We start from the raw sequence: 21,510 nt of genomic DNA, 5'->3' as shown, positions 1-21,510 counted from the left end.
AGACTATATCCATGGTGCTATCTTGATACATGTCAAATAATAATTTGCCTTCAGGGTAAGCCAGGGGAAGCGGGAAACCCCGGAAAAGACCCAAGGGTGAGCTTTGATTCTGTCTCATACTTCCCACGAGTTCTTCTTTCTTACGTGACAGTAATGTTGAGGTGACGATAACTATGAAATGTTTGTATTTATTCTGCAGCTCTTACCAGGACTGAAGGTAAAACAATGAAAACAATTCCTAAATTAAAAAATGAAATTTAAAACCCTAAACAGGTTACGGTAAAACAGTTCAGCCACTTGTCTGTATAGCTGTTATTAATGCATTTGTTACAGTTGAAGTTTGTTTAAATGAACGAAATACATCAACTAAATTCTGTGTCTAGGGTGAACCAGGTTTACCAGGACAGAAGGTGAGCTCTTTTGAGAATTTTCATCAAAAATACTCAGTGCATACATTTGTATTTGATCAAATTTAAAAAAATGAGTTGGTAATATGTCTATATATGTCTCTACAGGGTGATCAAGGGGATGTTGGTCCAATGGGTCCTGAAGGCAGAAAGGTACACAGACACACTTGACCTTATTCTTGATCTGTGGGATGGAATGTGAAAACGAGCACTCAAAGAGCTAATGCTTAAATATTTGTCACCTTTAAAATTGGCGACTGATCAACTACAGCCTTGGTAGTACAAAGGGGACAAAGTATCATCTAGATCCTGACTTTTTGTAATCAGAATCAAAATGTAATGAGACTAGTTTTAGATTTCTTGCTCAGACAAATATTCGGGTAAAGAGACTACCAACCAAAGAAACCTAAATTATCAAAAAAAACAAATGCATACAAACATACAAACAAAGCAATTACGCATTGGAGTGATTGTTAAAAAAATGATGTTGCCATTGTCACTAGCTAAAGTCAAGGGCATTCTGACCTTGAAAAGCATGTGGCATATGAATGATGGATTGTTAGTTTAACTTAACTGTTAAACAGTGAAAAATATTGAAGAGGGAAGTTGCTTTTAAAAATATAAACTTTGATGGCACCTTGTTCTGGTCAGTATACTGAAGATTATAAGTGTTGCTTGTCCTTTTTGTCACCTGCTGTGCATAAATTGTAAAACCAAAAGTATCCTGACCTCACAAAGTGATGCAGGTATTATATGCTGCAAAATATATATCTGTTTCTTACTGTATGCTCAGTGGAAACTGGGTTATGGCATATTAGCCTAATGCTGCTTAGTTTTGATGAGACAATCCAAGTAGCCACACACACGTACACACTCTAACCTTAGCTGTGTGCATCTGTGGGAGCTTACAAAGTTTGTGCTTGTACTGTGAGTTCTCTTTAAAAGACGTCAGAGAATGAAAAATGAAATTATTCATGTCTCTCAAATGTTTTACTCTTCCTTTTTATACAATGTTTTTAATGCAATAGTTTGCCTACCATAAAATTGCATACTGAGAGTAACATTTAAAACTATCGTACAAAAAGAAGATGACAGATATGAATCAAAAAAATGAGCAGTTGCCTCTCTGCATTCATTACTGCGTAATGAGCACAAGCTCTAGTTGCACAATTCAGACTTGAACTCACAGAGCAGCAAATACTGCCTCCTTCTACAGTGTAATTGTTCTTGAATGAATACACTGTAGAAGGATGCAGTATACCGTCCCCTCCAAAAGTATTGGAACGGCAAGGTCGATTCCTTTGTTTTTGTTGTGTACTGAAGACAGGGTTTCAGATCAAAAGATGAATATGAGTTAAATGTTCAGAATTCCATCTTTTATTTCATGGTATTTACATGTGTTAAACAACTCAGGACATAGCACATTGGGTCTGAAGCCACCCACCTTTAAAATGAGCAAAATTATTGGAACAGACATTAACTTAAAGTGAATAACATTTTATATTTGGTGGCATATCCCTGTCTTGCAATAACTGCATCAAGCCTGGGACCCATTGACTTCACCAGACTGTTGCATTCTTCATTTGAAATGCTTTTCCGGGCCTTTAGTGCAGCCTCTTTCAGTTCTTGTTTGTTTTTTGGGGGTTTCTCCCTTCAGTCTCCTCTTCAGAAGGTAAAATGCATGCTCTTTTGGGTTAAGGTCTGGTGATTGACTTGGCTAGTCTAAGACCTTCCACTTTTCCCCCCTGATGAAGTCCTTTGTTGTGTTGGCAGTGCGTTTTGGGTCATTGTCTTGTTGCATGACGAAGCTACTCCTGATTAGTTTGGATGCATTTTTCCGTAAATTGCCGAACAAAATGGTTTTGTAGACTTCAGAATTAATCAGGCTGCTACCATCATGAGTTACATCATCAATAAAGACTAGTGAGCCCGTTCCAGAAGCAGCCATGCAAGCCCAAGCCGTGACATGACCTCCACCATGTTTCACAGAAGAGCTTGTGTGTTTTGGATCATAAGCAGAGCAAGAGTGGTTTGCATCTTGTGGTATGGCCTGTGTATTTCTTCTCTTGAAGCCTTCTTCGAACAGTGGATTGTGATACCTTCACCCGTGCCCTGTGGAGTATGGCTGTGTTGTCACTGACTGTTGTCTTTGGGTGTTTCTTCACAGCTCTCACAATGTTTTTTTCATCAATTGCTGTTGATACCCTTGGCCGACCTGTTCGATGTCTGTTGCTCAGTACACCAGTAGTTTCTTTCTTTTTCAGGACATTCCAAATTGTTGTATTGGCTAAGCCCAGTGTTTGTGCCATGGCTTTGATTGATTTTCTCTCTTCTCTCAGCTTCAAATGGTTTGTTTTTCTCCCATAGACAGCTCTCTGGTCTTCATGTCTGTTTAACAGAAAATGCAGTTTTCACAGGTGAAACCCAAAGCCAGAAACAAGCACTATCTAATGTTTAAGCAATCCATCTAAAAGTCAACACCTGAGAAATTAGAAACACCGATCAGGCATATGTTCCAATACTTTTGGTCACTTGAAAAGAGGGTGGGTTCAAACAAAATGTGCTCTCTCCTGACTTGTTTAGAAGAAGAAGAAGAATCATCTTTTATTGTCATGAACATGCATGCATGCACACGAAATTTGTTCTCTGCATTTAACCCATCACAGTGAACACATACACATGTTAGTGGAACACACTGGAGCAGGGGGCAGCTGAAGCGCCCGGGGAGCATTTCAGGGTATCAGTGTCTTGCTCAAGGACACCACAGCCGTGAGTCCGGGGGATGTTGGCGGATGGTCCAGTCGGGGTTTTGAACCTAGGTCCCCCACGGTGGCAGGCGATGATCTTAACCATTGGGCCACGGCTTAACACATCTAGATGTAAATACCATCAAATAAAAGAAGAAATTCTGAACTTTTTGTGTCAATATTTTGATCTGAAACCCAAATGAATAATAAATAAATAAATAAATAAAAAAAGGAATTGACCTTACCGTTCCAATACCTTTGGAGGGGACTGTAGGTTGATGCTGCTAGAAGCATCATGAAAATTACTGTCTCATAAACAGAAGCCATTTTTCATGTCACTTTCTGTATTCCAATAAAATGAACCCAGAATCATATATCTATTTCAAAGAAATCCATTAATAGCAGCAGGTGGTTAGCATATTTGCCTCACAGTTCTGAGGTTTGGAGTTTGAATCTCAGCTCTGGCCATCCTGTGTGGAGTTTTCATGTTTTCTAGGGTTTCCCCAGGTACACTGGCTTCCAATAAAAGTGACAATGAAACAGTTAAAATCAAGATGTCAGGGACATACTAGGCAACTAGGTTTAACCAAATGATACAGCTTAGAAATAACTCTGTAAGTTGAGCTCTAAACATTTCTAAAGAGGTACCCGCTCTAATTTTCACAGGTAGGGCATTCCCTACAGTACTGGAGTTGGTATAGAGAATGCTCTAGAATCTACTGACTTCTTTTTAGCTATCATAATAACGAAAACAATAGCAAAACCTTAAAATCATACTGTATCTTAGGTGGACCGGGAGCCAGTGCTAGTTGGACAGTATAGGTGTCACGGTTAGGGTATTTGAAGGCGAGGACGGCAAGGCAAAAACGTGGAGGACCCAAGTGCAGGGAAGCAGGGAGGCAAGGCAGGAGTGCAGGAGTCTCAAAAAAATAATATTTAATCTCCCAAAAAGGCAAACAAGTAACACGGATAAAGCAAACTAAACAAAGTCCAACAACAGATAACCAAAGTAACAAAGAAACACTTCAATAAACCTAAAACTGGAAGCAAACTATGACTCGTGAGTAAGACGTGGAACAGACAGGGACAATGACACCTGACAATGACATACCACAATGACAAGTGACAATGAACAATGAACCGACAAGAACTGAAAAGAAACCAGGGAACTAAATACAAATAGATTGACGAGACAACGAGGAACACCTGGACAAGACACGAGTGGCTGGAGTGAGCTGATTGGTCGACACAAGGTAGAAGGTCGACTTGAACAGGTGGACACAATAACTAAATGAGCACACGACAAACATGGAACACAGGAAAACATGGAATAAAACTAAACATAACCCAAACCAAAACACAGACCATGACAGTAGGGGTAATATGATCAAACTTTCCAATGCTAGTCAAGAGTCTTGCTGCTTCATTTTGTAATAACTGCAAGTTTAAAATACTAGACATGGAAAGACCAGAAAGCAAGTTGCAAGTGAAAATAGTCAAGGTGGGATGTAACAAATGCATGAGCCGTGGTGTCTGTGTCTCACATAGATAGAATAGGCTGTATCTTAGCAATATTGCAATGAAGAAGAAGAAGAAAAAAAAGAAAAACAGAAAGTTCCGCAGTAATGTTCCGTATGGGAAGTTGAAGGGAGAGAGTTGAATCAAATGTTGCATAACCCACCAGGAAAGGATACAGGTCACCCTAATAAGGACAAGTGTGATAGAAGTTAAAATGGATGGATGTGGATGGATGGAGTTTTATGACCATATTACTGTCCGTGCCAGGAGAGATTTAAATATTTATTGTCATGATCATTTGTTTTATTGAATTAGATTTTTGTCAGATATTACACTGGTGTAAACTGCTCTTCTACATGCATTTGTGACACAGCTGTGGCCCCCTGTGATTCTAACAATTTCCCTGCTCTCTCTAGTGGACAGTTGGAAGGTTCTTACACTTCGTGTCTAATGGATTTATTTCTCCTTTCCTTCATAGGGTGACCAGGGAACCAAGGTAAGCTTATTTCTGAGTTATTATTGGTTTCTCGTGTGTGGCTGTTTCCAGAATAGAGTACTTTTAAATTGTTTTACAGCAGTTTTTTCCCCCATTCTCTCATCATGATAACACTGATGAAAAGCCCCATTCTAAAACTAAGTACTGTACTGTTTTCAGTTTGAGTAGAGTAAAGGCTTTTGATGTATGAGCCAACTGAGTCTGAATACAAAATAAAGGGAGCTATTTTTATGAGTGCTCAGGTACTATGACTTTATTGTTCCATCCCCTCATCAGGGAGATGAAGGGAAGAGGGGGTTTTCAGCAGAGAAAGGGAAGAAGGTAACGTAGCAGCCCAGCATGTATTTATGAGTGTGTATAGTAGGCTGCCATGCTTTAATCATGCATGACTGGTTGACATGACATCTTTAAATGCATTTCATAGCTGTACTGTATGTATGGAATACATTCAGAATTATACCATAATCATAAAACGAAGGTATTCTTACTTTTAGTTAAACCATTTCAGTAAACCATTATCAGAATCAGAATCAGAATCATCTTTATTTGCCAAGTATGTCCAAAAAACACACAAGGAATTTGTCTCCGGTAGTTGGAGCCGCTCTAGTACGACAACAGACAGTCAATTGACAGAGAACACTTTTGAGACAAAAAGACATTGACAAAAAACAGTCACTGAGCAATAAAGGGTTAATAGTTATCTGGTAATGCCGGTACATTGGCCCCACAGAAATGTGACAACGAACTCAAGTCAAAAAATTGTCAGCATGTTGTAATCGAATTGTAGGTTAGCTGTTTAAGAAGTTGATCGCAAGAGGGAAGAAGCTGTTGGAATGTCTGCTAGTTCTAGTTTGCATTGATCGGTAGCGCCTACCTGAGGGAAGGAGCTGGAAGAGCTGGTGACCGGGATGTGGAGGGTCCGAGAGGATTTTGCACGCTCTTGTCTTAGTTCTGGCAGCGTGCAAATCCTCAAGGGTGGATAAGGGGGGTACCGACAATCCTTTCAACAGTTTTGATTGACCGTTGCAGTCGGAGTTTGTCCTTTTTTGTAGCAGCACCAAACCAGACTGTGATGGAACACAGGACTGATTCGATGACCACTGTGTAGAACTGCCTCAGAAGCTCCTGTGGCAGGCCGTGCTTTCTCAGAAGCCGCAGGAAGTACATCCTCTGCTGGGCCTTTTTGAGGACGGAGTTGATGTTGGTCGCCCACTTCAGGTCCTGAGAGACTGTAATTCCCAGGAACTTGAAGGTCTCGACGGTTGACACAAGGCAGCTGGACAACGTGAGGGGCAGCTGTGGCGAAGGATGCCTCCTGAAGTCCACGATCATCTCTACAGTCTTGAGTGTGTTCAGCTCCAGGTTGTGTCGGCCGCACCACAGCTCCAGTCGCTCCGCTTCCTGTTGATATGCAGACTCCTTGATGTGGCTGATGACAGGGGTGTCATCTGCAAACTTGAGGAGTTTGACAGTCGGGTGCGCTGAGGTGCAGTCGTTCGTGTAGAGAGAGAAGAGCAGCGGAGAGAGGACACAACCTTGGGGCGCCCCAGTGCTGATGCTGCGTGTGGATGAGGTGGTCTCTCCCAGCCTCACCTGCTGTGTCCTGCCCGTCAGGAAGCTGTAAATCCACTGGCAGATGGCAGGTGAGACGCTGAGCTGGAGAAGCTAGGATGAAAGGAGTTCAGGGATGATGGTGTTGAACGCTGAGCTGAAGTCCACGAATAGGATCCTCGCGTAGGTCCCTGCACTGTCGAGGTGTTCAAGGATGAAGTTCAGTCCCATATTGACTGCATCATCCGCAGACCTGTTCGCTCGGTAGGCAAACTGCAGGGGGTCCAGCAGGGGACCTGTGACGCTCTTGAGGTGGTCCAGCACAAGACGTTCAAAGGACTTCATGACCACAGATGTCAAGGCGACAGGTCTGTAGTCATTTAGACCCGAGATTGCAGGTTTCTTGGGGACTGGAATGTGAAGGGAATATAGAATATATTCTAATGTGTAATTCTAACTAGTTTGGAAGAGAATGTGTATTGGAGTATAGGGGTATTTGGCCCCATCGGGGGGTATTTGGAGACACATCTCAAGGAAGAAAGGAACTGCGGGGAGCCACTATATAGATTGAATGCAGGAATGTGAGCCGACATCTGCAGACGACACCTGGAGCAGAAGTCTGGAGGCAGATCAGATGGTCCGCAGAACAACAATGACGTCAGATTACGGACCAATCAGACGACAGCGATTCCATACTGGCCTGTTTGAAACATTGTATAAAGTCTGGGGTAGAGTCATATAGTTTTGGTTCGATTACTTTATCTGCTAAGGATAAGATAGGGATAGTTACGAACCCAGACCTCTGCAAATGTATAGACTCCTCTGTCAGGAATAAATTGGTTGGTTTTGATACATTGTTGTGAACGAAGTTCTTTCACGAAAACGAACACGCTTGGAACCACGGGAGTTAGGAGATTTTAAAACACAGGTTCCTTCAAATGATGGTGGAGCGTTAGAAACAGGATGGTACTTCGCACAGTTCCAGAGAGCTATTGAAGATCTGAGTGAAGACTGGCGCGAACTGGTCCGCGCAGACTTTGAAGCAGGATGGGGACACATGGTCTGGGCCTGCCGCTTTGTTAATCTTTTGTTGTTTGAAGATACGTCTCACATCCTGTTCGTGGATGGTAAACGCAGAAGTCAGAGGTGTGATTGTGGTTGGGGGTGCGGCCGGATGGGTGTGGGGTGTGAAAGTGTCCTTTTCAAATCTGCAGTAGAAGGTATTCAAGTCGTTGGCTCGTGTGCTATTGTTCTCAGGTTGGGGGGATCGTCGCTTGTAATTAGTCAGCGATTGGAATGCATGCCAGACTGATTTTTTCCAACTTTGCTGCATAGTTCCTCTTTGCAATGTTAATTTCTTTAGTCAGCAGGTTTCTAGCGCGATTATACACGGCCCTGTCCCCGCTCTGATATGCGTCCTCCTTAGCTTGGCGAAGCTGCTTAAGTTTGGCAGTGAACCACGGCTTGTTGTTGTTGAAAGTGCGAAATGACTTTGTTGGTACACACACATCTTCACAGAAACTAATATAGGATGTGACAGTGTCTGTATATTCATCCAGGCTGCCAGCTGAATTTTCAAAGACACTCCAGTCTGTGCAGTCTAAACAGCTTAACAGAATGAATAGACTTTGGTGTTTTAATTCCAAAGCAACCTCCTGTAGATCACCCATGGAAGTAAACAAGACTTTTCTACTGGTAATCCATTGTGGTATTTTATTGACTGCAATGAATATTTCTCAGTAGCAAGCAACAAAAACAAAAAAAAATCCTAGTAATCATCAGAAGCTGTTTGGATCTACTGTGGCCATATATTGTATTGTATACAGGTGGCTTACTGTATAGTATTCGACCTACCCTTTTGTTCAGAGTTCTGTGATTGATTTTCATTCATATTTGGTGTTTGTACTGTTGCATTTAAACTATGTTCCCGGAGGCCGCAGCATCCCTGTTTTCCCGAATCATAGTGCAATGTGTTATTTTGGCTATTTTATTTCTCCATATTCAAGTCTTGCAAAGTTTTCTCATAGTCTACCATGGTACCTGTGAAGGGCCATTGGGAGGAAGGGGCTGCTGAGTCCCAGAGGCTCAAAGATGCACTCAGGTTTGCCCCGCATTCTAGCACAGATGCCAGTACATTCCCTGCCGACCCATACATTCTGATGGGGTCCCTCCCGCTTCTCACGTTCTGATCAAGGTCTGACATGTTTTCACATTCTGTCAAAGTTTTCTGCCGATGAAGTGGGATGGTGGGCAGCTTGGAGCGGCGATGCCAGACTCAAATGAAGCTCCCCGGCCGGGCCCGGCTTTATGCTCACTCCAGAGTCGGTGACAGAGCACCTAACCGGGGGACAGCGCAGGGGAGCACAAACAGCTGCTCAATAAATCTTTTATCATGTTTTTTTTCTGTCAACAGCTAATTCATTAATCCATCTCTTTCTAAAACATGCAAAACAATCCGTTATTTACCTACTTATCTGTAATGTGTGCTAACATTGCCAGAAGGTGCATTCACTCACCCGTTCTCACTCACACTTTAAACATTAAGTTGCCGATTTTAGTTACACCCTGTTACATACTGTCAGGTTCTGTGCATTCACCCCATTTTACGACGGCCAACAAGGTCTCTCATCTGCACTGTGACTAACATGGCAATTTTTTTGAAAGTTTAAAAATCTGTCTGTGCATCCATGGTAACCACAGCCTGTCATGTTTGCCCATCCTATTCCCCTGCGTTGTCTTACATCCATCCTGTTTTGTCCATGATTGCCTGAAACGGGGCCGCTGTATGCCGCTGGGAACATAGTGTAAACACAGCATAACCGTGGGGAAAAAAGGTATACAATTAAGTTATTATGTTTTGCCCATAGATCAGAGTTCATTAAATAAGTTAACTTTGCCATATGATAGGAACCTGATTTATTTGTTGAACAACTTTTATGTTATACAGGTACAGCAACATAAACAACTTGAGGATGTCCGACAGGATAGATTGTAGAAAGACTAGATAATTGCCTTGAATTAAGTTTTGTGCAGTTATTTAACAACCTTGTATCATATAAAATGATAATTTATTTATTTCTACACAGGATGTTAAAAGACCGATGAGTTTTGTTAGTGTTAACACACACATTCATTGGCTTAACATTTTTCAGTTCCAATCTTTAGTTAGTTATTTGTTGCACAAGAGATGCTCCCTTTTTCATTAATTGATAAAACACCAATATGAAAACCTTTGTTTGCGTTGTCGCCTGCAGTGTGTGCTGTGTCACTTGTGTCATCTGTTCTTTGTCACAAAAATTATAATCGTAAATTAAAAAAGTATAATAATAAATTCATCCATCCATCCAGTTTCTACCGCTTATCCGAGGTCGGGTCACGGGGGCAGTAGCTTTAGCAGTGACGCCCAGACTTCCCTCTCCCCAACGACTTCATCCACCACTTCCGGGGGGATCCTGAGGCGTTCCCAGGCCAGCTGAAAGACGTAGTCTCTCTAGCGTGTCATGGGTCGTCCCCGGGGTCTCCTCCCGGTGGGACATGCCCGGAACACCTCACCAGGGAGGCGTCCAGGAGGCATCCGAATCAGATGCCCCAGCCACCTCATCTGGCTCCTCTCGTACTCGCCGGAGTCAGTCTCGTTGCCGTGTGGCTCCTCAGAACTGATGCCGGCTTTTACGAAAGCTCAAACAACAGTGCAAGCAGACACGTTAGCCCAGCATCCACAATCCATTCACAAATTTGTGGCGTAACTCGCCCGGCGCTGCCTCCTAGTCTTAGTAAAGCTGTGTTCGCAATCTGTCATCCATTGCTCCCACGCCGCTCGCAACTTCACTTTGAACGCCTTGTTTACACCGATGTCCAGCGGTTAGAGTTCCTTCGTCAAGCCTCCCGGAATGATGGAAAGCTCCGAGTTATTGCACTCGAATTGTCGAATTGTGACTGTGGAGACGCTACTCTCGGCTGTTCTTTGATCATTAATCCATTGCTCGAGTTGGTCTTCCAACTTGGGCCACCTCGCCTTGTTTCCGCGGAAACTCAGCTTCGTCTTCTTGACTTGGCGAAGCTCGTTTTCCTGCTTCCTCCAATTGCGAACCATGGATTCGTTGATCTTGAATTCTCTCGTGGCTGCTCAATTCCTATCTTCCTCCGCGTAACTGATAGCTTGCAGTTTAAACTGTTCCTCGTAAGCGTGTCTCTTTGTCGGTGCCATTTTCGGGGTCCTTAGCCAAATCGATGTTGTTTTGCACAATGACACCCCGGCACTATATACATACTGGGGGCGTGCCTTTAGCGTCCTCTTTCACATGCACACTTCCCCCTTTAACGTCCGCATGCTGTCCTCAGTCACGTCCGCCTTTCCTCTATATGATAGATATATTTACAGATTTTGGAACTCGGTGCACACATAAGGCACGCCGCATTTTAAGGTCCATTTTGGAGAAAATTTAAGACTTTTAAGTGCGCCTCATGGTCGTGAAAATATGGTAGTTAAAAATAGATGATCATCGTTCAGCTGGTCAATTCTCTTTATATTCACATCTACATTTGCCTCTCCGATCTGCATGAAGTTTTTTTATCAACACATATTAAACTGCTTTTTTTTCATCTGACTTTATCCATTTTTGTGTCTGTAATGCATGACTTTTGTACCATTTAAACAACCTTCTTGTTCTTCCTTTTCTGTCTTTGTAATGCTTGACCTTAATGGGATCTCTGCTGTGAAGGGTGGACCAGGCTTCCCAGGCACCCCTGGGTCAAAGGTAATGTCGATATCAAGCTGGTTTCAGTCGGAATTATACATTTCATAAAAGCTGAGTAGGTCACAGCTATTTACTATTTGTCTTTCACTGCGAAGGGCCAGACTGGTACCCCTGGTATCCCTGGCAAGAGGGGCTACAGGGTAAGCTTGGCATGGAAAAAGCATGTCTATGGTTGTGTTTCAGTCATTTTTGTGCTGTAACTGCATGTTTGTGTATCACATTTATGCTTGTCTTTGACTGTTTAAAATCTTCATTTTAAAGTAGACCTATTATAATTTTTGGCAGAATTCATAACAGTTCCAAGGTGCCTTCACAAATATCTGACATTCTATCCAAATACACAAATGATAAAGTATTATAACCCACTCAATATCCGCTATCACTCAGTTTCATACAAATAAGGAGTAGAACTTTCATTATGATGACGGGGAACTGAGCTAGGGCATATGACAAAACAAGCGGCTAATTACTTTTGCCAACTTAGCGACTTTGTAGCATTTTTAGGGACTTTTCAGACCCCCCTAAGCAACTTAAAAAAATTATTATGAACAACAAATAGAGAGACATTTTATGATTTTGTTGAAGACATCTGGAGAATATGAGACATCTTCCAGAGCAGATTTTTACCCCTTTGCTTCCAGACTGTAAATGAATGGCACTTGCACAAAGCCGCCACTGACTAATTTAATCATATCCATCCAATGATGTGAGCACCCATAGAAATTCAATTGAATGTTCAGTTGTGGAGGCAGCCTTTTCTCACCAAGTTTCCAAATTACTCGGCAATTATTGTAGGTGGGTGGGGTATGACATCCCTAAACAGAAATAGCCACCACCCCCACGTCTACAATTTAGCAGAACATTCAGGTATGTGCTGCTTATAAAAAGAGAATGCTGGTAACACTGTTCATTAATGCTGTTCTGTACTAACACTGAAGCTCTTCTTACCTTTTGGCCTTGACACGATAGTGCTTCTGTGTAGTCTGATGTCGTCTGATGGCCGGACTCTAGACATAGCTTGACAATAGAAGATCTAGGAGCGTAGCCCAATCATGATGTCATAATTTGGCAAAAAATTCAAACCGGCACCCCTCACATACACATTGTCAGAAATGATGAAACATAACAAAATATTTACTTGCTTTTTTACTTTCACACTTAATTGGTGGGCAGGCACTCCAGAGTTTCGAACAATGTTAGAGTAATATTTTTCTTGTCACCTTGAACACCTGTTGGAAAGGTTTTCCCTAGTTAGACAGTTATTATGCAAAAATACTTTGTCACATTACAATTAATATCATACACACAATGCATACATTCATTTAAAACCCAAGAATGACAGCTGTGAGAATATGCACAGCAACTATAGTAGCATTGTTTGACAAATTTATCTTATGTAAGATGATAATCCTTGACTTTAAAATCTCGCTTATCTCAAACTTTCATCAGTAGGTTTTTATTGTTCATTTGTCTTCACTTGGCGAGCACAACTGACAACACTAAAGCCAACTAGTTAAAAACACGTAGTTAATGATAAGAATCCTCCCTGAATTTATCATGAGAACAGATCAACACAGATCAGTGGAAAACTCCACAGCAGACTTGCGTACATCCAGCCAATCTTAATATAATGAAGAAAGAAGTACAGTGGAATCTTGAAGACTGAACACACTGTTTGTACGTTGCATTTGGGGGATTTTACACAGAGTAGAGAGTAGTAGCAGGCCAAATATTCGGAATAAAGTGAATGAAGTGATCTTAATCCAGAATTTGATTTTTAACAGGGAGAGAAGGGAGAGGCTATTCTTTCAGCACTTGGAATTAAAGGAGAACCTGGCTCACCAGGAGTGCCAGGCCTAATGGGACCGAAGGTAGTATATACCTGCAATTCATTAATTGGCAATTAAAATGCATTTAATATGATCCATCTCTTACAGGGTGACAAGGGTGATCAGGGAAACCAGGTGATATCATAAATCTTTATGAAAGGGCTTGAAAATGACTTTTAAGAGAAGATAAAGAACCAAAATTAATGTTAACTGTTGTAACTCTATTTACCTTGTAGGGAGAGGCAGGCCCTGAGGGCCCAGCTGGACCAACAGTGAGTCATGACTGAAAGACTTCCAGCATGTTATAATTTCAACTTTGTGTACTAATAATCATTATGTCAGTGATGAAATGTATATGTTTATCTCATTTTATAGGGCCCTGCAGGTCCAACTGGCGAACCAGGAAAAGCTGAACTCCATAACAATGAAAATGTATGATACTTTTATTGCATATTTGTACAATCCAATTAAATATTCTGTAAGATTACTTGTAATTCAAATATTTCCTTTACAGGATATTCGCAACATACATCTTATGGTAAGATTTTGGGGGGGTTAATCATCAATCAATGCATATGTGCATAAACAGTCCCATGCAAGATGTGTAAATGGCCTCTTCCGTCCAACTCCTAGGGTCCGCCTGGATTACCTGGACCTCCAGGGCCTCCTGGGTTCACTGGGGCAAAAGTAAGAAATGTTTTTAAAATAGAATTGGCAACATGGAGGAAGTCAAATTAACACACCATCTTCAGCATCTGTAATCGTATTTAATGGCAATACACTGGAAGACTATTTTGCATTGCTGCCCCACAGTGAAAAAGGTTATGCGCTCAAATTGGTGTCCAATCAAACCTTTGGAGTTGCGTTTGCGTGTTCTCTATATGCTTAAATGGGTTCTTTCTGGGTATTTCCAGCAATTTAGAGTCTTCAATTAACCTGCCCTGCATGTTTTTGGGAAGTGGGAAAAAAACGGCGTGCCCGGAGAAAACCCACGTAGGCATTGGGAGAACATGCAAACTCCACACAGGCGGGGCCGTGATTTGAACCCTGGTACTCAGAAGTGTGAGGCAGATGTGTTAACCAGTCGTCCACCGTGCCGCCAATTAATTAGTTAAAGACTCTAAATTACATGAAAGTTTTAATGAGTGTGACTGGTTGTATGTCTCCATGTGTCAGTTCTGTGATTGATTGGTGATCTGTCCAGGGTATGTACTAGTCATCAGGCCTAAGCTATTTGATTTCTTTGCTTAGTTGTCATCTACGTTTTGTATCATCAGGGTGACGTTGGCCTCCCAGGTCCCCCAGGCCTTGATGGAGAGAAGGTACGACATTTATATAAATATTCCTGTACCGATATGCAACTGGTTGGACCCTAAAGCAGAGGCATAGCGTAAAAAGAGTGACTTGAAGTCTTTATAAATGAAAACAAAATGTGCAACTGACAAGTAACTATATTACGTTCACACAAAGAACAAAAAAGAAAACTGGTGGCACAAAGTGTTATTTATGTGTAGGAAAAATTATATTCAACTAAGGAAAAAAAATAAAAGATGAATAAACAAAATGCTAATGACCAATAAAGACAAAATGGTAATATACAAAGTACAAAATTAAAGACTAATAAACATAAAGGACTTCAAACAAATACCGTATTTTCACAACCATAGGGCGCACCGTATTAAAAGGCACAGTCTCAGTTACGGGGTCTGTATTTAACACATATATAAGGTGCACCGTATTATTGGGCGCAGGCATGCTAAAACATACGCTATCTTAAAACATACTGTAACATGCATGCACGAGCCAAAGCCACCCCATAATCCCATTGGTATCGCAAGACAAGTCCAGATCTGTGTGACAGACCACCAAGGACTCCACTAAAAGAGGTTTAATAAAGATCTGATATTGTATTCAAAATAAAAGTCTCAGAAAACTAATAAACTACATTTTTTTAGATTCAAATTAACCTCGCTGGATGCACACACAAGGCGCGCCGTATTATAAGGCGCCCCGTCCATTTTGGAGAAATGACTTTTAACTGCGCCTTATAGTCGTGAAAATGCGTTAGGCAGAATAGTGATCAACAAAAGTCCAACAAACAGTGACTAAAGTAGGAAGGAGTATACCAAGATGGAATAACAGGAATATACCAGAACATTTTGAGAGAAACAAGATCACAAAAAATATTCTAGCAGGAACAATATCCAATATGGGCGTAAGACAGAATGCAGCAAGGCAAAGACAAAGGATCGATCTGGCGTCTTCCTGGTGTGGCCGCAGAGCTGAAGACTGGTAGCTCCCAGGTGCACGCCTCCCTGCTTAGGTCCTCCCTGCGCCGCATAGGGGAAACAAAGAAAAAAAACAGGGAAGAGCCGACTGACAGAAAAAAACGTACAACTCAGAGTGGATCTTGACAATTTTTTTTTTGCAATAAACTTGTTTAATGTACAGTATATGGCATGCATGTTTATTATTTCTAAGTCCTATACATTCCTCACTGGGATGTAATTTACAGTAAAATAGATTAAATAATCAATGTGCTGATTTCAACTCCAGGGGCCCAGAGGGAAACCTGGAGAGCCTGGTCCCCTGGGCCCAGTTGGTCCTGAAGGTCCCAGAGGAGAGGGTGGTGTAATGGGTTTCCCAGGACCAAAGGGAGACAAGGGAGACACGGGTCCAGCTGGATCACCAGTGAGTGACAGTATTAACCACAAACCAAACCCAGTCACTCAACTACCAATGGGTTCTTTGAGCAATGCCTTGGAATCACATCTATCATTAGAGGAGGTCTTTATTTTTCATCCATCCATCCATCCATCCATTATCTGAGCCGCTTCTCCTCACTAGGGTCGCGGGCGTGCTGGAGCCTATCCCAGCTGTCATCGGGCAGGAGGCGGGGTAGACCCTGAACTGGTTGCCAGCCAATCGCAGGGCACATAGAAACAAACAACCATTCGCACTCACAGTCATGCCTACGGGCAATTTAGAGTCTCCAATTAAAGCATGTTTTTGGGATGTGGGAGGAAACCGGAATGCCCGGAGAAAACCCACGCAGGCACGGGGAGAACATGCAAACTCCACACAGGCGGGGACGGGGATTGAACCCCGCACCTCAGAACTGTGAGGCTGACGCTCTAACCAGTCGGCCACCGTGCCGCGTCTTTATTTTTCAAGTGACCAATTCATTATCAAATTAAAGGCTCACTAGCTTGGAAGAAACCCCAGGGTTACTTACAATTTTAGGGTTATTTATTATGGCCTGAAATCGATTTATTCTCCTCTTGGACTCCTTTTTTGTAACACAGAATAAGGAATTTGTCATATATTTTGCAATGCATATCATTTTGCTTGTTTGTGGGCAGCATTGCGTCCATGAAAATTACATCCCTGTCCAGCGAAGAAAAATGACACTTTTTAAAAAATGCGTTTAAAGAATACTTCCATCAAATCAACTCAGCCAGCCTTTCCAATTGGTAACGATGACATGTCCAAGTGTTTGACATCCTTTCATCATAATTGTATGTTCGATTTAATCATTGCCGTCATGAAATGACGATGAATCTCAGATAATTCCCTGCCCGGCCATTGAGATAATCTCATCAATCCTTGAATTGAAATGATCTGCCACTGTCATCATATCTATCTACCCTTCCTCGCTTTGTAGGGTTTAGATGGCCCTACTGGTGAAAAAGGGGCTACAGGGGCCCCTGGCCCAATTGGATTACCTGGCGCAATGGTACGCAATGGTGCCCCTTGGTTTGATATACTATAAATATATACACAACCCCAATTCCAATGAAGTTGGGATGTTGTGTTAAACAAATAAAAACAGAATACAATGATTTGCAGATCATGTTCAACCTATATTTAATTGAATACACGAGAAAGATAAGATATTTAATGTTCAAACTGATATACTTGATTGTTTTTAGCAAATAATCATTAACTTAGAATTTTATGGCTGCAACATGTTCCCAAAAAGCTGGGACAGGGTCATGTTTACCACTGTGTTACATCACCTTTTCTTTTAACAACATTCAATAAACGTTTGGGAACTGAGGACACTAATTGTTGAAGCTTTGTAGGTGTAATTCTTTCCCATTCTTGCTTGATGTACAGCTTCAGCTGTTCAACAGTTTGGGTCTCTGTTGTTGTATTTTACGCTTCATAATGCGCCATACATTTTCAATGGGAGACAGGTCTGGACTGCAGGCAGGCCAGTCTAGTACCCGCACTCTTTTACTACGAAGCCACGCTGTTGTAACACGTGCAGAATGTGGTTTGGCATTGTCTTGCTGAAATAAGCAGGGGCGTCCATGAAAAAGACGTTGCTTGGATGGCAGCATATGTTTCTCCAAAACCTGTATGTACCTTTCAGCATTAATGGTGACTTCACAGATGTGTAAGTTACCCATGCCATTGGCACTAACAAAGCCCCATACCATCACAGATGCTGGCTTTTGAACTTTGCGTCCATAGCAGTCCGGATGGTTCTTTTCCTCTTTGACCCTGAGGACACGACGTCCACAATTTCCAAAAACAATTTTAAATATGTGCTCGTCGGACCACAGAACACTTTTCCGCTTTGCATCAGTCAATCTTAGATGAGCTAGGGCCCAGAGAAGCTGGCGGCGTTTCTGGGTGGCTTTTGCTTTGCATAGTAGAGTTTCAAGTTACACTTATGGATGTAGCGCTGAATTGTATTTGCTGACATTGGTTTTCTGAAGTGTTCCTGATCCCATGTGGTGATATCCTTTACACGTTGATGTCGGTTTTTGATGCAGTGCCGCCTGAGGGATCGAAGGTCAGAGGCATTCAATGTTGGCTTTTGGCCTTGCCGCTTACATGCAGTGATTTCTCCAGATTCTCTGAACCTTTTGATGATATTATGGACCGTAGATGATGAAATCCCTAAATTCTTTGCAATTGTACGTTGACGAACATTGTCCTTAAACTGTTCGACTATTTTCTCACGCACTTGTTCACAAAGAGGTGAACCTCCTCCCATCTGTGCTTATGAATGACTGAGCAATTCAGGGAAGCTCCTTTTCTACCCAATCATGGCCCCCACCTGTTCCCAATTAGCCTGTTCACCTGTGGGATGTTCCAAACAGGTGTTTGATGAGCATTCCTCAACTTTCTCAGTCTTATTTGCCACCTGTCCCAGCTTTTTTGAAACGTGTTACAGCCCTAATATTCTAAGTTAATGATTATTTGCTAAAAACAATCAAGTATATCAGTTTGAACATTAAATATCTTGTCTTTGTAGTGTATTCAATAAAATATAGGTTGAACATGATTTGCAAATCATTGTATTCTGTTTTTATTTATGTTTAAGACAACGTCCCAACTTCATTGGAATTGGGGTTATATATATATTGTGTGTGTGTGTCTAAATGTGTCTTTAATTCCTGTTTTCTCAGGGCACAAAAGGCGACCCTGCGGAAGGAGGAAGGTCAGAGCTGGTATGTTAGTTTTGACAGTATTGTATGAATATATTTTATTAAGTCAGCTTTTATCGTAACCGCTAACTTTATTTATTTTCTGTTGGTTTTTTTTTTTTTTTTTTTAGCTCTATGGTCATCCAGGTCCCCCAGGGCCATCAGGACCAGTTGGCCCAGCAGTGAGACAAATATTCTATTGAACCAAACTATAATTAAACATGATGCCACAGACTAAGTAGAAAAACTCCATTATTGCACGTGCAAATGCATACATCAATATTTCTTCTTATTACAATAATGTTATAATGCTTTTTAGTCATGGCTACCTGAAATATATAATGTACTGTCTATGCAACTCTGACGATGAAAAATTATCATCATCATAGGATATTTGTATTTTTTTTCTCTTTTAGGGATCGCAAGGACCTTCTGGGCCAAAGGTAAAGTATATATTCTCCCTCTCTCGCTCTCTTGCGCTCTCTCTTTCGCTCTCTCTCTCTCGCTCTCTGTATAAGACTGTAGAAGATTATTTTTTTTACATATCACAGGGAGAGCCAGGCCTAGGCCTCAGGGGAGAAAAGGGAACAACAGGTCAGAAGGGCGACAAGGGAGACAGAGGCCATCTTGGACTTCCTGTAAGTGCCCAAATACCTTTGAAAGTTTTGACACTTTTTTTTGTTTTTTTAGAATAGATAGGTATTGAAATTTGTTAACAACCTAACTTTTAACCATTAATTAATCACTAAGGTTTATGAATAATATAAAATTTTGATTCAACACAATTGCAGTTTTTTTTTTTAAATATGGCATAGCAAAGGAAAGGCTACTACTAGATAATGTAGTTCTCAAACGAGAATGTGCTAGTGTTGTTATCGGCCGCCATTTATTAAGTGATTTAATTACTGTTTGGACTGTTTCATATTGGGATGCAATAATATAATGGTACATTAGGATTGCCATTCTTAAGTCTTCGATCACACTTTTAATTCAAAACCTTACATAAGTGCATGTAGTTACTCTTGGGAAATAAAACTTCTACCGTATATCTAAAACCTTTCAATGACCAGGTATGATTTAGATAATATACATAAGTACACTTAAAGGTTTTATCTAGCTTATTTTACATGCATCAAATGTCAGACTACAAAGTTTTCACATACTGTATACTGTAAGTGATATTTGTTACAAATATAGCTACCACTCATTGTGAAACTTGTGGGTGTTATGTAAATTTAATTATGTGAATTATTTTGCCCATGAGTTTATTGTGAGGAAAGACCTTATATACAAAAATCTAAACATTGGAAATTCATAGTTTTACAGTGAAGCTCAACTACAGGATGACCGGTCAAAGGAGTTACTCCCACTCACAGTTATTCACTTATAAGCACTATCATCACGCTTATCTCCAAACCTCCATTACACTTTTTTTTTTTGTCACCATCTGAATGTGTTGTTGAAGTCACTTGAGTCACAGCTTCACTCACCCCCACCACCTCCCCAATTTGATTCCCCACCCCACCTTCTTCCCTCTATCTTCCCCATCACCTCTGCTCTCTAACTGTGTACAACGCTATCCAGGGGGCTCATGGGTTAGACGGCAGACCCGGTCCAGTGGTGAGTGGCGCAAAAGTCATGTTCCGGCCCCCTTCTCTCCTTCCTCCACCTTGTCTTCCTCCTCCACCCTTTGCTAGCTCGCTTGATGTCTGCCATGTCTGCTTGTCTTGTCTGCTTGCTTTCCCGCTTATTGTGTTTGTATTGTCTCAGGTTTAGCTGCAGGAGGTTTAGTGAGGAGAAGACTGTTCAGGGTTCGGTTGGGAGGACTGAACTGGTGTTATTTAAATTTCTACTGCAACACAATGGCAACTATATAAATACTGTATATATACATATATATATATATATCCATCCATTTTCCATACGATTATTTTTTTATCAATCCTCATCCACAAATCCATCAAAGTCCTCATCTTCTGTATCCGAAATGAACAGCTGGGCAAGTTCTCCATCAAACATGCCGGGTTCCCTCTCGTCATTGTCGGAGTCAGTCTCGTTGCCGGGGGGCTGTTCAGCAATGATGCCGGCTTTCGCGAAACCTCGGACAACAGTCAAAGCAGATACCTTAGCCCAAGCATCCACAAACCATTCACTTATGGTGGTAACTCACCTGCCGTTGCCTCCTAGTCTTAGTAAAGTTGTGTTCGCCATCTGTCATCCATTGCTCCCACGTCGCTCGCAACTTCACTTTGAACGCCCTGTTTACACCGATGTCCAGCGGTTGGAGTTCCTTTGTCAAGGATCCCGGAATGATGGCAAGCTCCGAGTTCATTTGCTGCACTTGGTTTTTCACAGCGGCTCTGAGATGGGCGCGCATGGAGTCACAGATCAACAGGGACGGTGACGCGTGAAAAAAAACCATCCGGTCTCTTTACGTACATCTTACTCAGCCAGTCTCTCATTTTCTCCTCGTCCATCCAGCCCTTTTGATTGGCCTTAACGATGACTTCGGCTGGAAACCTTTCTTTAGGCAGCGTCCGTTTTAAAAATAAAAAATTAACATAGGTGACAGTTTCTGTCCATTACCATGGCAACCAAGCACAACAGTAAAAGTCAACTTCCCGTGCCCCCTTGTGTGTATCGCTACCGTGGTGGTCCCCCTCTTCTCTACAGTGTGGTTCACCGGTATGTCGAAAGTGAGCGGCACCTCGTCCATGTTGGTGATGTGGTTGGGCTGGATGTGTTTGTCGGCAATCTTTTGACT

General features: G+C 41.7%; 1 protein-coding gene across 22 annotated transcripts in view; it reads left to right on the top strand.

The window, feature by feature from the left end:
* col13a1 (collagen, type XIII, alpha 1) overlaps positions 1-21,510 on the top strand; it is a 150,600-nt gene that overhangs the window by 91,989 nt on the left and 37,101 nt on the right. For 16 of the 22 annotated variants that reach the window (XM_061789821.1, XM_061789837.1, XM_061789825.1 and 13 more), the window contains 22 exons: positions 55-96; positions 200-217; positions 384-410; positions 516-560; positions 5,151-5,168; positions 5,445-5,489; positions 11,441-11,476; positions 11,572-11,616; positions 13,261-13,347; positions 13,414-13,440; positions 13,542-13,577; positions 13,681-13,737; positions 13,820-13,843; positions 13,939-13,992; positions 14,583-14,627; positions 15,862-15,996; positions 16,970-17,041; positions 18,729-18,770; positions 18,878-18,928; positions 19,163-19,189; positions 19,298-19,384; positions 20,331-20,366. In XM_061789821.1, the coding sequence (XP_061645805.1) occupies positions 55-96; positions 200-217; positions 384-410; positions 516-560; positions 5,151-5,168; positions 5,445-5,489; positions 11,441-11,476; positions 11,572-11,616; positions 13,261-13,347; positions 13,414-13,440; positions 13,542-13,577; positions 13,681-13,737; positions 13,820-13,843; positions 13,939-13,992; positions 14,583-14,627; positions 15,862-15,996; positions 16,970-17,041; positions 18,729-18,770; positions 18,878-18,928; positions 19,163-19,189; positions 19,298-19,384; positions 20,331-20,366 (1,056 nt within the window). The remainder of the gene's footprint in view (positions 1-54; positions 97-199; positions 218-383; positions 411-515; positions 561-5,150; positions 5,169-5,444; positions 5,490-11,440; positions 11,477-11,571; positions 11,617-13,260; positions 13,348-13,413; positions 13,441-13,541; positions 13,578-13,680; positions 13,738-13,819; positions 13,844-13,938; positions 13,993-14,582; positions 14,628-15,861; positions 15,997-16,969; positions 17,042-18,728; positions 18,771-18,877; positions 18,929-19,162; positions 19,190-19,297; positions 19,385-20,330; positions 20,367-21,510) is intronic. The other 6 variants (XM_061789829.1, XM_061789842.1, XM_061789833.1 and 3 more) reach the window with 6 other exon arrangements.

Source organism: Phyllopteryx taeniolatus, chromosome 11, assembly GCF_024500385.1.
Source record: "Phyllopteryx taeniolatus isolate TA_2022b chromosome 11, UOR_Ptae_1.2, whole genome shotgun sequence".
Taxonomy (NCBI): domain Eukaryota; kingdom Metazoa; phylum Chordata; class Actinopteri; order Syngnathiformes; family Syngnathidae; genus Phyllopteryx; species Phyllopteryx taeniolatus.
Note: the sequence above shows the minus strand (reverse complement) of the source record. Positions and strands in the feature narration are given on the sequence as shown.